Source organism: Pseudorca crassidens, chromosome 3, assembly GCF_039906515.1.
Source record: "Pseudorca crassidens isolate mPseCra1 chromosome 3, mPseCra1.hap1, whole genome shotgun sequence".
In the NCBI taxonomy this organism is placed as follows: domain Eukaryota; kingdom Metazoa; phylum Chordata; class Mammalia; order Artiodactyla; family Delphinidae; genus Pseudorca; species Pseudorca crassidens.
In genome coordinates, this window is record NC_090298.1 from 124,132,609 (window position 1) to 124,144,500 (window position 11,892).

At 40.3% G+C, this 11,892-nt stretch overlaps 1 protein-coding gene across 1 annotated transcript; it reads right to left on the bottom strand.

Annotated features, from left to right (window-relative positions):
- Positions 1–4,126: 4,126 nt before the first annotated feature.
- Positions 4,127–10,838, bottom strand: SPINK1 (serine peptidase inhibitor Kazal type 1). Its single transcript, XM_067730119.1, has 4 exons — positions 10,713–10,838; positions 8,976–9,003; positions 7,313–7,419; positions 4,127–4,249 (listed from the first exon to the last, which is right to left on the bottom strand). Exons 1-4 carry the CDS (start codon positions 10,769–10,771, stop codon positions 4,204–4,206), a joined length of 240 nt encoding a protein of 79 aa, XP_067586220.1. The 5' UTR covers positions 10,772–10,838; the 3' UTR covers positions 4,127–4,203.
- Positions 10,839–11,892: the final 1,054 nt, after the last annotated feature.

An 11,892-nucleotide genomic window follows, 5' to 3' on the forward strand; every position in this document is an offset into this window, starting at 1 on the left:
CACCTCCTAGATGTTAGGTACTGCCTTCCAGCCTGTAATACAGCAATAAAAAAAGAACAAAGTTTCTGCTTTCATGGTGTTAGCATTCTCTCCCTTAAATTGTTTGAAAAGACTCAGCAGATTTCTAAGGGTTTTCCTTTCCTCAAACGAAAGTTTCCTACTTCTTTCAACCATCTATCATAGGAAAAAGTTTCAAGTTCTTATCTATCATGGTTATCTGTCTCCTCTAAACATATTCCAGTTGTAAATATCTTTTTAAAAAATGAACCAACCAGACATGAACACAGTAATCCACATGCTTTCTGATGGTTCTGTTAAAAATAAGGCAACAGGCCCCCAATGGAGTTGCTTACGCTAAGACCCATGTCACCAAACCAAGACTTAACTGAATTATAGTTTCCATTTCGAGACATGGAATCTTAAATTAGTAGATCAGAAATCGCCTAATCAGCGTTAGTTAAATAATCTGCCTGTTAAACCCCTGCCATCCCCTAAAGGAAAGTGACATTGCAATAACTTTGTCTAGTAACTTCCTTGTCCCCCCTCCTTTCTGGCTGTAAATGCCATTTTGCACTGACCCTTGGAGCTCCTTCCTGTCAGCTAGTTTGGACGCTGCCCGATTTGAATCAATTTTTGCTCAAACTTAATTTTTTTTTTTTTTTTTTTTTTTGCGGTACGTGGGCCTCTCACTCTTGTGGCCTCTCTCGTTGCGAAGCACAGGCTCTGGACGCGCAGGCTCAGCGGCCATGGCTCACGGGCCCAGCCGCTCTGCGGCATGTGGGATCTTCTCGGACCGGGGCACGAACGCGGCAGGCGGACTCTCAACCACTGCGCCACCAGGGAAGCCCCTCAAACTTAAAATTTTTAATATGCCTCAGTTTATCTTTTCACAGGTCTGGTGACAGAAGAGGGAACCCAAGGAGACCCTCAACAGCCCTCAGGGGGACGAGAAACAGCAGTGAAGGTACCTGCACAGGCCCTTGAGTCGCGGCTTTCTCGCCGCCTCTGGAGGTGGTGGGTAAATTCACTCGAATTCTCCATCCATCCATTGTGTGTTAAGAACTTTCAGACTTTGAGCACTTTTTCCCCCTGGCCTGGGTTCTGAAACTGGCCGGAGTTGGAATGCAACGGACATAAGAGACCGGACTGTTTCCGGTGATGGACGGGGCCGACTCTGAAACTAGACCGGGTCCCGCGTCAGACGTCAGACGTGGTCCGACTTAACGCTGGACTGGTCCGGAGTGACGCCTCGGGCGAATAAAATTTTGTTTGAAGGCTGAATGAGCAGGTTAATCTTACCAAAGATAAACATGAATTACAATGGCCGCAATGGAGAACTTTGAACCTAGATAAGATTATTCATGTATGACGCGCCCTGGAGAAAATGGAGTCTCAGCCAAGCGCTCACCGTGAAGGGTGGAGGGAAAACCCCCTGGGACACCCCACTCTCTCTGGAACCCACAGACAGGATCCAGGGAAATCCTGCAGGAGCTGGCCGAGGGTATGAATCCTTACCGAAGTCAGCTGGCCCATCTCTGTTTCTTTCTGTGCTGCCTGGTCGAGAGAGGAAGGTAAGGTTTCATTTTGTCCCTTCCTTTCCAAATCCAGACTGGCGGGAAAAACATTTGTAAGATTTTAATGTTACGGAACACAAGATTCTGTGCCCAACACACAGTGAGGCTAAACAAACCAAAATGTCGGAGTCTGGAGCAGAGGAAGGCTTAATACAGGACCAAGCAAGGAGAATAGGGTGGCTCATGTTCAAAAACCCCCGAACTCCCTGATGCTTCTCAGGGAGGAATTTTTATAAGTATAATTTGGGATGAGGGCTATAGGAGATGTGACTTTCTACTGATTGGTTGTTGGTGAGGTAACGGGGAGGTGCTCCAGGAATCTTGGGCTCAGCCTGAAGTTACCATCCTCCACCTGGGTGGGGGCTTTAGTTCCTGCAGAAGAACTCAAAGATACTGTTAAGTATATCCCTTGAGGGGGAATGAGTTCGAGGTTTTGATCACTGCACTATAGTTTCTTGATCGCTGCGCCTTTGTTTCTGCATTCTCTTACTTTCCTGACCACCAACTGTTTGAATGTGCTCTTTGGAACTCAGGGAAGGTCTAGGAGGTTGAAGCCCTCTTCCTGCAAACAAGAAATGGGGGACAGGGAAAGGATTTGTACCCAGGAGGGCCCCACAGGATCCTGCTCGGTTTCAGATCCTTGAATTGGGTGACTTGTGAATTTGCTTTCAGGTACCATTCCTTGTCCATCCTTTCTTTCCCAGGGGCAGCTATTGCTTCTTGTTTGTCTTATTTTGTGTCCTGAGAACTTGGCTTGGCAACACTTTGGGGGCATGGCCAGGGAGAAATGTGGGTTGCCTAAGTTTATTAACAGGTCAGAAAGAGAGCAGAACCATTAAAGGCAGACAATCTGGGTTTATGTATTGGCTCTGCCTGTAATCTCCAAACCTCTTCTCTCCTGTAATATGGTCCAATTAGACACGACAATTTCTAGCATTCAATGTTTAAATCCATTTACTGTGTCCAAGTTCCTTAAGCTTAGCGTTGTCCTTGAAATGTCCTCTAGCATCACAGACAAGATGCTGGAAGCCATCTTGCATTCATAACTTACCTGAACTGTGAGGTGGTGGTTTGGCTGAGTCACTTGGTAGACCACAGCATCCCCTAGTGGTCAGATTTAAACCTCAAGTCACGTATATTCTGAATTTCACAAGAAATTAACCTAACCCTTAGAGTGTCCGGCAACTGTGTGTTCCAAGTGTGGCACAGATTTTATTGGCTACCTTTGGTTCAGCGGGTGATGTATTCTCCACTATTTATCAGGGAACCTGATGCATCTCAGGTTCACTTAACCCTCTACCCACTTCTCCATTCTGGGCTGCTTCTTTGTATGAGCTTAGGAATTCAAGCTGCTTCTCCTTTTCTTTTTTTGTGATTATAGATACTTTTCTACTTTTGAGGCACTTCGTTATTTCTACCTTATTTGCTGTCCCTGACTATAAACACATAGACCATTTAATATGAGGATGTTACCTAAAGTTCCTGTGAAAGAAATCGGGAAGGAATAGTCCACCTGGGGTGATTGTGGTTTAGACTAGGAAGCATTAGATCTGGAGTCAGCCCTGAATTAAAAGCCTAACTTTGCCACCTATTTGCTGGTGATATTAGTCAGGTTACTTAACTTTTCTAAGTTTACTCACAAGATAAGGATAACCTTCCAGGGTTATTGTGGCTCATATGTAAAGCAAAGTGAACTACACAGCGGCCTCATGATCAGTTCATCTGGTCTGTAGTCCCTTCCTTCCATGGCAAATCATCTCTTGGGGATGGTTTGGTGGTAAAAGTTAATTCAAAATGAGGCCTTAGTTCTTCTTTGGTTATCTCAGCACAAACCTGTCAGACCCAAAGAAGCAGATCTCCAAGTCAAGGCTGAGATATAGTCCTCAGGCTACCAGGGAAAATGGGGAGCTCTACATCACTGCTACTCACCTCAGTAACTAGTAGGGAATGGCCTCTGCTGGGGGAGAATTAAGGCTGAATGCAGAGGCTTCTCCACTGCATAGTTGAGAAAATGTAGCTTTTTTGGTTTCCTCAATGATTCAGAGCCTCTTTGAAAAAGTCGTGTCTCACCTGAAATCTACATTGTGAGATATATGGAAAATCTTAAGACTAAACTCTGTTTCACCAGACAGGCAGCATTTCAAAATCATATGCCTCTGTACCCAGACCAGTGCCAGGCACAATAGATGCTCAGTTAAATCCCAAGGAACCCTAAGGGAATTATTTCAGTCGGTGAAAGGTGATGGGCAACATGTTTCTGGACTGAGAGTTTTCCAACTGTTTCTTAAAATGCTAGTCTAGTCCTCATGGGATTACATGTATTCATGATCGATCATGTCCTGTCACTTAATATCTGCAATCACATTTCCTGAGATGGAGTCCTCAGATGTGAGGAAGATGGGGAAGGAAAAAGCATGAAGGAAACCCTGTCCAAAATTACAGGATTGCTGTGTTTTGTAAAACTTGGTTTATTCTGAGTTTGCCTCCATCCTCCGTCCCCAGTATAATCAAACGTGCCTTTGAGGAAAAAGCATATGGGAGCAACAGCAAGTGTTTAGATGCATTTTATTCAACAATCAGGCCAGCCACCGCATCATAGTGTTCTTATGGAATTTCAGAACCTTGGTTCTCAGCAAGGCCCAGATTTTTGAATGAGGACAGGAGTCTTGTGTTTCCTATAGAAGAGATTGGGGGAAAAAAATCAGCTTAAACTTTGTTGATAAAACGTGACAACGGGAGAAAAACAAGGAAAAAAGATCAGCTTTATTTAAAATAGAGAGGTTTGAGATTCATTTCCATTTCAATTTCTGTTATTCATTTACTCATTCACTTATTCATTAACTCCTCAAATATTGATTGAGAACTATAACGTACATTAAGGATACAACAAAAGGGAAAAATGTCCGTCCTTACAGAGTTTACAGATCTAGCAGGGCGTTATAAAAAGCTTCTGAAATTAATCTTTAATCCATTGTTGCTTCTTTTCCTTCTGACGGCATTGTCCTAGTTACCAGGTTTCCATCTTAGCTGGTGCCTGGGCTACTTCAGGACCTTGTAACTGATTGATCCATTGCCTTAGAACTCTGGGGATTCTCATCTGTGAGATCTTGCAAAAGGAAATTATATCCTTATCCCATATGATAGCTGCTTTAGTTAGCATCTAGACAGAGCCCACGGATTGGCTTATTTTCTATAGCTGTGCTGTCCACTATCCCATATAACTATTTAAATTTAAATCAGTTAAAGTTAAGTAATATTAAAAATCCAGGATCTCATTTATAGTAGCCACATTTTAAGTGCTGGTACCATGGCTAGAGGCCTCCGTATTGGACAGCATTTCTGTCATTGCAGAAAGTTCTACAGGAGAATAGTAGTCTATAGAGAAGAATTTGCCAGTATAGATTTCTTAAGAAGACATACAGGAATTAGAAAAAAAAAGTTCTTACTGAATATATCTGCTAAGCACTTAATGATCAAGGAGATGCAAGCCCTTGTTTGTCTTCCCATCTCAAAGCTCAACAACTAAGGTCAGAACCTGGCTCTAGTTAACCATACAATGTATTTGTTTGGGGCTTTTAATGGGCAGTAGAGACAAAGGCAAAATGGTACATTGGAAAATATGTTGCATTTGAAAAAGACACATTTTCTCTCTAGACCTGTTTTCTTATCAGAGAAATATAGGAAGAGAAGTTACATTTTCTGGCATTCAAATGTTGCTCCCATATTTACATAATTTTAAAAGAATAGAAAGAGCAGGTAGGACTGGTAGGTTTTAAAGTCTAAGGAAACCGGGTATCCCAGCTCTATGCTCATATTTTCCCAATGGTTCAGTCTAAATACTGGGCCTTTTGATTGCGGGCTCTTGGAAATTGACCAAGCCTCAAGGCTGTTGTGTTGCTTTCTCCTCCCCTTGGATGGAAATATGATGTTTGACCTTAAGGTCAAGAACATAAGCCATGAGAAAATTAACAAGTGGTTTCAAATTCCTTTTAACAAGTGGTTTCAAGTTCCTTTTACAAGTCCTTAATGTGGAAATTTTTTTGAAAAAGCAGAACATCCAATGTTTTGGGCCTAAAACTTCAGGATATTAGATGTTTCTCCCTGGAGACCTAATTCCACAATTCTTGTTAAATACTGAGAATTTTCTGAAACGACTTAAAGCAGACCAAGGAGAGGGTGCATGGTACAAGGAATTAGAGATGTGGAATGCATGAAGTCATTTGAACCTAAATCAAAGTGTTAATACCACATCAGTTCCAAAATAACAGAGTTTTCTGGGTGGCTTGTGGGATCTCTTTTATTTGTTTTGATCATTCTACACCTTTATTTAACCTGGAGCGCTTTTGTGATGCTATGAAAATGCAAAGTCCAGTTTAAATGACACCCTTTTCATGAATCCTTTCTTGACCCTTCCAGTAGGAAGCAATCTGTATTTCTCCTTCACTCCTGTAGCATGTTGCTCACACCTCATTTGACTTCTTGTCACAAGTTACAAGAAGCTACCTTATCTGTGCTATTTTCTTTCAGTTATATCTACTAGGAAAGCAGAGGAGACTAGCACAATGCTTGGCACATAAGTGTTCAGCAGCTGAGTAAGACAGAAACTCTGTGGCGAATTTATTTCTCTGAGTACCTGAGTCTAATTCCCATCACCTACCCACCTACAATCAGTTCAGAAACTCCACTGAGGCTAGGTCTCACATCCATAAGTGATTGTGTTCACTAAAGTATTACATAAAGTGTTACAAAGATATGTTTTTGGTCACCTAATCTATATAATTCATATTTGCATACTTCAGGGCTTTAGTGAACACAATCATTGCTATCACCAAGAATGATTTTTTAAGTATAATGGTATTTTGGGTATGTGGACTTTAAAAAATCCAGACTATCTCTTGTTCGCTATAAAAGGTTGGGTTTTTATCGTAGAAGTGATTTTTTTTTATTTAATTGAAAGAAACATTCAAACACTTTCCTTCCTCTAGCCCATTGTCCTTTCTTTAACACCTTTTATACAGCACCATGTTATTAATTCCTTTCTCACTTTTGTTCAGTTTTTTCTTCATCTTGAAATACCTCTCTCTCCTTCTTTATGTTCTAGAGAAAACCTCAGACTTTTCCAAATCCTAGCAGGCACAATTAGTTCTTTTTAGTTTTGTGCTCTCGGAGCACTTTGCTTATACTACCATTGACCACACCGTGTTAGCGTTGAGTGTAAGCAAACTGGGAGACAAAACATGTTGGATTTTCTTGTGGATCTCACAAATATTTAGTCTAGTACCTGACTTTAAAGTATAGTGGAAGGAGCAAGGATTTTGTACCAGATCTGCCACTCATGGCTGAGTGACCTTGAGCAAGTTATTTAAACTGAGTCTCAATTTCTTCATGGGTATATTAAGCTGAGTATTATTTACCTCATAGAGTCATTGTGAATATTAAGTGCCTCGCATAATGCTTGACATAATAAATACTACTTTCTATCATAATGCACACACACACACACACACACACACACACACACACACACATGCACACCTCTCTATATAATCATAACATATATAATAAGGAGAAAAAGAAATCAAGAATTGTTTGGGGGAAAACTAGGTATTTTGTTTCTCTCATGGTGAGATTAATGTTATTGGTATAGTCTTTGAGGCTTAAAGGGATAATATATGTAAAAATTTGAAGACTTCTAGCTTAAAACATATATTTTAAAAGAAATTCAGGTTTGTACTCACATATTTTCAATACATAACACGCATTCATTAGAATAAGTAACTCCATCTGTCCCACAGACAGGGTTATAAATCTTGGGACATCCACTCACTGCACTTGTACATTTAGCCTAAAAATGGAATGAAACAGAATCATTTCCCATCATTTTTCATTTGAATTTATAGCAGAGTCTCTAAAATCTCCCTGGAGTTGATCAGCTTAAAGTGGAAGCATGATTGTGATTGGGAGAGTGATACTAAGTGTTCCAAGAGGAAGAATCCAAAATTTGGAGTCAGAAAACCTGGTTTTAAGTAATGCCTCTGCTATCTGCAAGCTGTGTGACATTGGTAAATCTCTTGGTGTCTCTGAACCACAGTCACTTCATTTGCAAAACGGGAATGATGTTGTTTCCCTACCTATCTCATCATGGCGTTGTGAGGTTTGAATAAAGTGAGTGAGATAATGTTCAAATTTACAATTACTACCTGTGCTGGCTCTCTCAGGTCAGCCACACCTTGAGGCGTGTTCTTCCTTGCACACTAGTCCTGTCACCCTGGTCTTCTCTAAGGCAATTAAAGACACGCGGTGCCTTCTACCCTTGGGGTTTTTGTACAGCCTGTTTACTGTCAGTAAGAACTAGTAATTATCAAATGACTTTCACAGGGCAGACACTGTCCTAAGTGCTTTTCATGTATTATTATATTTTTATAATATTAATATGTATAATATTAATATTATATATAAATATTATATATAATATTAATATTATAATATTATTAATAATATTATTATATTTAAACTCATAGACTATCCTATGAACTTTTTATTATACTCTTCTTCTGGTAAAGGCAGTGAGGCACAAAGAAATTGAATCACCCAAGGCCACACACCTAATAATTACTGGATCCAGGATTTAAACCCAGTCAATCTAGGTCCTGAGCTTTAGCTCTTAACCACTTTACTCTCCTACTTCTCCCTTTGCTAACACTCATTTATCCTTCAGGGCTGAAAATAAATCTCACTGGCTTAGGGCACCTTCCCTGATTTAACTAGGCTAGGTTTCTAATGGAACCAGAACTTCTTTATAACACATCACCAATGTAGTAATTTATTTACTTATACACTTTTGGTTTGCCATCGGCCTTCCCACTAAATATAAATGTAACGAGAAGAGGGACGCTTCATCCTCTGGTCTCCAGATTTACTGAAATTTACATTATAAGTACAAGAAAAACTGGAAAAGTTAGATATAGAATATTTTTCTAGAGGAAGAGCCTAGTTTATTATTATTATTGCTCATTATAAATTAGAGCTCCACCTTGTTGATGAAGAGAACTTTATGGCAACATGGTCAAACTGGCTGTAAGGAGGAAGGGCTGCTTGGAGTGATGTTTAGAAGGTTTCCACTTAAAATCCTTGTCCTACCAGATAGCCCTAGTATATATAAAAACTCCTTCACAGCAAGCATAATATGACTACAGAGAAATTGCCTATGTGTCAGTCAATTTGTCCTTCAACATAAGCGCCTGTGGCGGAACTACAATTACTATCCACATTTAATGGGTTAAGTCTTGCCAGCATTCATACTCCTCATATTAACTTAAATTGAAAGGTGAGTTAGACTACGCTTTGGGTGGAACAAACAGTCTTAGCCCCAGAAATAAAAATTTACAAAATTGTCTTTACCTTTCTTTCCAGGAAGTTAGCTCTAGTACTACCTAGAAAACATAAATCAGACATGTCAAGTTGGGTCATGAATGGGAGAAGCCTGAGGTATTCTCATTCAGAATTTTCTGCTTCCATTTAAGTCTGTGACTTCTCTGCTTCCTCTTGCACCACCCACCCCTTCTTATTACCATTTTTTTTCAAGTATGTCTCATTGGTGTCCATTCACTCCCTGCCTGCTGAAACCTCAAAAAAATTAAGCAAAAATTTGATTAGGACCAAAGTATCTCAATTTGATATTTAGGACAAGTTGACCCATTTCCTTGAAAATAGAAATGATGTACTTACTGCTTCAAATGTGTCAGGCACAGAGCAAATACCTTCTAAACGCTCACTGACATTCTAGTGACAGCCAGCTTGTTGATCTCACAGTGATGTAGGAAATATAAGTATCTTTATCTCAGTTTATAGATAAAGATATGGAAAGTTTCTATAACTAGCTGTGAACACTAGCAATAACCAGGTCTTCTGATGAAAAACTAACTTTTGCACTTACATGTAAGTCTTCTTTTGTAAGTAATGTTTTAAAAAAAATGGAGCTCTTTTGACAATTTACCTTCAGTTCCCAAAGAGCTCCCTCTCTCCATTGCATTATACTGACTATTAGTTCAATTCACATTTCTTGAATTTACAGGTAGATACTTAAAATTGCCATGCTGCATTCTCTAGAAAATAGCAGGTCTTGTTGACATCACCATCAGGAGATGGTGATTGTGGGTGAGCTCACTGCAGGGAAGGAGAACTAATTTGATAGTATCCAGAGGAAGAAATGTTGGTGAGATTTGATTTTGATACTAACAATCTCTGAGGTCATCTAGAGGAAGTAGTTCTTCCTACCTAAATGTATTGAAAAGTAGGGGCTTGGAGAAGAAGGCCCCTGGAATAGTCAGAACCTGATGCGGTGAGAGTCCCACTGAATTTTAGAATCGAGTTGAGTCTAAAATTTAATGAGCACGTAGTCACCACAGGCATCTATATGTATTAATTAATATGCATGAGAAGGGGAAAAGGGACCACTGCTCCCATAAATATTTAGCAAATACAGCAAATAGTATTGTTCCTTTTCTTCGCGAAGTGCTGATTTGGCTGTCAGTAGGTTTCTTTGCTAGATCTGATAAAAATTAAAAAGTGTTAACCATCTCCGAAGACAAAAAGGAAGCTGATGCCAATGCCAGGGGTTCAGATCATCTGTCAAAATTATTAAGACAGTTTGAAGATATAAACATACAGTCTATTCAAGAAGAATATTTTTTCTAGAAATATTCTGTAGGTCAAAAATAAAAATTTTAATCAAATTCTGCCGTTTATACTGGAGTAACTGGAAATCTTTGTTAGCTATTTATGCAATTCCATGAGAACATAAAATTTGTAAATTGGCCTTAAATATTTACAGAGTTAGAAGTATACTTGATATTGAAATAATCCCTTCTATTTTCTACCATAGTTCTGACAAAGAGTCAGCCTCATTACCTGGGGAAAACCATTTTATGTCTGGGCAGTTCTCACTAGTAAAATTGTTTTCCTGTGTTATGTTAAAATCCCTCTTTCTATATATAATTCTCATCCACTGATCTTATTTCCTCTCACTGGGACCAAAAGATCTGTCCAAGAGTAGACTCTAAGTCTAGAAAGTAATGTGGTCAGTAAAGCAACTGGTCAAAAAGGTTTTACTTAAATCAGAAAAATATGCAAAGCCACCTACCAGATAAACTCAATAGGACCAAGGCAGTGAGAAGGAAGATGCTGGCTACCTTCATGGCTGGATTGCTGGCTCCAGGGCTCAGTCAAAAACTGAACTCAACTTACCACTTCTCTCTAGAATCCTGGGACTGGAAGGTTCATACAGGCAGGATGGTATCCCAGTCTCCACCTACTGCCCTTTGTCACAGATCTCCTTGGTTATTGATTGACTCCGTAGCATAGCCTGGACCCAGCACAGCACCAGTGTAAGAAAGGTGAGAGGAATGCTGTGGGCCTAAAATGTGCAAGGTAAAGACTGTCAGGAAGAGATGACTAGTGGTTAGTTAGTTGGTTCTTGCCCTAACTTCCTCTGTGACTATGGAGAGGCCCTTCCTTTCTCAAGCCCTGGTTTTCTCATCTGTAAGGTGAACTCCAAGGTCCTTGTACTCTGTAGTTCTGGGTGCATGAATAGGTGTGAATATCTAAAAAACTCCCTTCATTCTTTCTTCCTTTTCTTCAGCTTTTCCATTTTTTATTCTCTCTCTTTTCTCTCTTTTTCTATCACCCATTCACAAAGCCTAAAGTAGCTGAGAGAGGGACAGGGTAGAGGTAGGGAGGACTCAGTTCCCTAAGGTGTGTGTGTGCTCCGAGGTAGAGTGGGCTCACCAGAGACGCTTACCAGCTTTTTGTCCTTGGACAAGTAGTTCACTTTCACTGAGCTTCAGTATATTCATCTGAGAACAGAAATAATAACAGTACCTACCTCAAAGTGTTGGTCTTTCATTCTAAAATATGCGTTGTGTCTGTCATGTGTGGTTTGGGGAGACAATTCTCAATTATCTCTCATGTTTCTGCATGTCTCATGGGTAGAGACACTGACTGCCTGTGTTTCAAACAACTTTTTCAAGAGGCTTTGTATAACAAACAGCCTTGGGAGGTGGAATACTGTCTCTCTCTGGAGTAAAGGGGAGGTTTGTTTACCGTTGGGTGTAATAAGATAGTATCTTTCACCAGGGTGAAGTTTAGGCAGGCATAGTGCTCTTTTTAAAAGATTAGGGGGCTTCCCTCGGGGTGCAGTGGTTGAGAGTCCGCCTGCTGATGCAGGGAACACGGGTTCGTGCCCCGGTCCGGGAAGATCCCACATGCCGCGGAGCAACTAAGCCCAGGCACCCCAAGAACTGAGCCTGCACTCTAGAGC